Source organism: Citrus clementina, unplaced genomic scaffold (assembly GCF_000493195.1).
Source record: "Citrus clementina cultivar Clemenules unplaced genomic scaffold, Citrus_clementina_v1.0 scaffold_2, whole genome shotgun sequence".
Taxonomy (NCBI): Eukaryota; Viridiplantae; Streptophyta; class Magnoliopsida; order Sapindales; family Rutaceae; genus Citrus; species Citrus x clementina.
Window position 1 is genome coordinate 13,052,124 of NW_006262688.1, and position 3,592 is coordinate 13,055,715.

Below are 3,592 nucleotides of genomic sequence, written 5' to 3' on the forward strand. Positions count from 1 at the left end.
TTGAAGCCTGAAGCCAGTGGTTACGACATAAGGACGGGAAGGGGAATCAGGTCAGTGTGTGATAGAATCTAAATTCGATATAATTAATTAATTGACCTTAATGATATATCCTAAGGTCACTTTCTGCAAAATCAAACAATTTATCCTTTACGGCTTTCCCGTTTTCCATTTTTAGCATTCATCTCGTGGTTTTTGCATGGCATTATTACCTACACATAACAAATTAACATAAAAATTTCTAATAAACACGAGCCTAATTAATAATTAAGCAAAATAACCAACAAGCGCATAGATCAATTAGCATGGGCTGTTCTATCTTAACCAAAGTCCTCAGTTCGAGGCTTTGGAATACAGTTACGTTAAATATTTGTTGGAAGAGTTTTACTGCCCTAGTGGTTCTACCCGGCTTGAATATGAATTAGTCGGAGTCCAATGTAGTCTTCGGATACCAGATGATTTAATACACTGAAAATAAAAAATTAAGCAAAAGTACACGTACGTGAAAAATAGAGAATTGCTCATCATCATCATCAGCATCGCCATGCAGAAGCAGCAAGAAGTGCTCTATCTTGCCACCCCAAAAGCAAGCAACCATTATCTTCAGTCAAGCGATAGCCATCACATGAATATAATCCAAGCAATATCTTCGATTGAGTCACAGCATTTGCACTCAATGGCACCCCTCTGAATCCTTTCCCTTCCATTATCTTTCTCCATTTCTCAAGCCTCTCGTGCCTCGCCGTTCTCTCCCCCCCTTCACATGCCACTATGTTTCTTATCTCCGGTGCAAATATGTACTGCTCCACTTTTGCTCTCTGTGCTGAATCAGGAGGAAACGTTGCGTCTAATGAGTCGAAAATTGCAGAGTAATAGTGCAATGCCTCGAGGAACCGGCCTAAGAAGTATGGTCCGTTATGGCTTGCTTCTTGTTCGACTATGGTTACGATATTTGGTGCTTGGTCACGGATCATTGCTAGTAAATTTCCTAGGCAGTTACTGGGGACACGGTGGAGGCGGTTAACGGCGTTAACGGCAAGAGCCTCGCCTACACGTCTGTTGAACATGTGTGGCTTCAGGTCTTCGAGTTGTTCACCTACTGGGTGGAACTCAAACGGTACATGGAGTGAGTGGGCAAGTTCTGTTAAGCAACGTCCAGTTTCCTTCGCGGATTCTATAGTAGCCCCGACTCCGGTTATTCGGAGAAATGGAGCGCCTCCGGGTCGAGCAGCTAGGGCCTGCATGAAGGCTGGCCATTGGTAGCCCTGGAGGATGTCTAGGTCGATGACATGGACACGTTCTTCGGCTTCAAAGGCCTCAAATATTGCTTGATTGGCGGTGAAATGAGCGAACTTAACGTACGGGCAAGCTTGGTAAACGATTTGGTAAATCTTTAGGACCTCTAAAGAGTTTGGTGGGAAAGGAGAGAAGGGTGTTGGAGTAGAAGTGCTTGGTTTTGTGGTTAGGGTTGCTGCAAGTCTTGCACTTAGGGCTTCAGTGAAGCAGGAAGCAACTCGTTGCATGGAGTCGCCGAGAGGCGAGACTACTCGATTGAGGTGATGCAAGTATCTTCTTGCTAACATGAAGTCCTCTTTAGCCACCGCTTCAGCACAGGCAAGAAGGAGATGCACCAACTGAAGCCCGCTATCTTGTTCCTAAAGAAACAAATAAAGATAGCAATAAAATAAATAAAAATTAAAAACAAAGTGTCACATATGAAAATGCTTAAGTCATAAGTGTGGACTTTCACACTTTATAAAATTTGGACTGATTTCTTTATACTGTGTAAAGAGCCTGTACTGTACTAAAAATATTTTTACATCAATATAAATATGAGTTGTATTTTTACATTATTTGCACTTTGTAAAATGCGGATATCTGCACTTAAACATGACTTTTACTATATATATATATATTTTCTTATACATATTGAGAAACAGTTTTGCACATGAAAAAAATATGTACAAACAGCTAATAGAACATGTATGTGTGTGTGTGTGTGTGTGTATATATATAATTTTCTTATACATATTGAGAAATGCTTTTGCACATCAAAAATATGTACAAACAGCTAATGGAATTATGACATGTATACAAAAAACGTACATATATAGACAAGGACAGAAAAGTTTTTAACCTGCTCAGAACTGATTGGGAGAGGGACCATCAAGCTGTGGTTAAGATTCTGCTGCTGTTGTTGCTGTGCTTGCAGCTGCTGCTGTTGTGTTTGTTGCCTCTCCTGCAGTTGCTCTTGTTGCAGTTGTTGTGATAATGGTGCAGCTGCTATTGATCCCATTTGATAAATATCATTGTCATGCTGAGAAGCTCCAGCCGTTGATGATGATTCACTCACTGGTCCACTAAACCTCGACGGATTATTATTTGTCATTGGTAAGCATTCAAGCGTTGCTGGAACCGTCGTAGGCATATCAATTAGTTGAGGTGAGCTTCCACCACCACCACCACCACCACATATCTTCATAGGCGAAAACATCCCGTATCCATCCTTTTGATAATCCTCCAAGAAATCTTCAATAGCCGTCGTCAAAGCAAGATTCTCCGGCTGCATATACTGGTTGCCTGGAGAGTTAAATACTTTATGAAGCGGGCTCTGCCCTTTTGCTCTGAGGCTACTGCTGAATGCTCCAACCTGAGCCGAAAAGCGAGGAGGGGAACATCCTGAAAGGCTCTGTCCTTGCATTGATTGTGCATAGTTGTAGTTGTAATTATTATTGTAAGCTGAAGTTCGTGGAGAAGGCAAGTTTCTCACCGGAGATGAGATCATGAAGTCACCGTCTAAGTGATCGGAGAAGAAGGTTTCCCATATTGAACAATCCGGTGATTGCACTTCGACGTCGCCATCTATTTCAAACTTGAGTGGTGGGAAGTTGAGGCTTGGTGGTGTTAGGCTACTTGGCTGCTCCAAGTCAGAAGATTGAGGAGTTCTTTTTGTCTCTGAAATTGATGACTCATTTGGAGAAGTTGGATGGATTTTAATGCTTGATGATGAGTTCTCACTTTTAAGAGTACCCACAGTTCCACACACTGAATTAATCATCTTTTCCTCTTGGTATTCTAAGCTCAAAATCTAAATATTCAAAACCCACAAACCCGAATCAAGATATATGGTTTTACAAATTAAGAAGTGTTGATTTTGATAAAAAATAATATGGGTGTTTCAATATTTGCTAGCTAGCTTTTACTAAAAGAGCTAGAGAATGTGCATCGATCTCTCTCTTTTTATTTGAGTACATTAGCAAAGGACTGTGTCACATTGTCCAGAATGGCTTTAGAAAATGAAAGAGATGAATTGACAAGTTTGAAATCTAATAGGCATATGATTGGAGGTTAGTGATTTTATTCACCTCCAATTTATCACCTCTACAATGTAAGTTGTATTCTAGAGGTGTTAATTTGTCATCTTTACTCTTTAGCTGCCAATTTTAACTCTCTGTTACACGGCTTTGGAAGGCCTGTGATTGCACTAAATGACAGTTTATTGAATGGGGTCCACTTTCCTAGAGCCGGCCCATGCTGAAAATAATTTAGATGGAATATTTGGTCTTTTTCTTGGTTTATAATATTAGTGATTATC

The 3,592-nt window shown here is 40.5% G+C and overlaps 1 protein-coding gene across 1 annotated transcript; it reads right to left on the bottom strand.

The window, feature by feature from the left end:
• Positions 1-530: 530 nt before the first annotated feature.
• LOC18052950 (DELLA protein RGL1) lies at positions 531-3,055 on the bottom strand. The gene is made up of 2 exons (XM_006446951.1): positions 2,135-3,055; positions 531-1,652 (listed from the first exon to the last, which is right to left on the bottom strand). Exons 1-2 carry the CDS (start codon positions 3,053-3,055, stop codon positions 531-533), a joined length of 2,043 nt encoding a protein of 680 aa, XP_006447014.1.
• Positions 3,056-3,592: the final 537 nt, after the last annotated feature.

Bases quoted from the DNA above. Each gene is read 5' to 3' on its own strand.
- LOC18052950 (XM_006446951.1), bottom strand. From the start codon at position 3,055: ATGATTAATTCAGTGTGTGGAACTGTGGGTACTCTTAAAAGTGAGAAC. The intron at 1,653-2,134 runs GTTAAAAACTTT...TTGTTTCTTTAG, and splicing joins TCCCAATCAGTTCTGAGCAG to GAACAAGATAGCGGGCTTCA.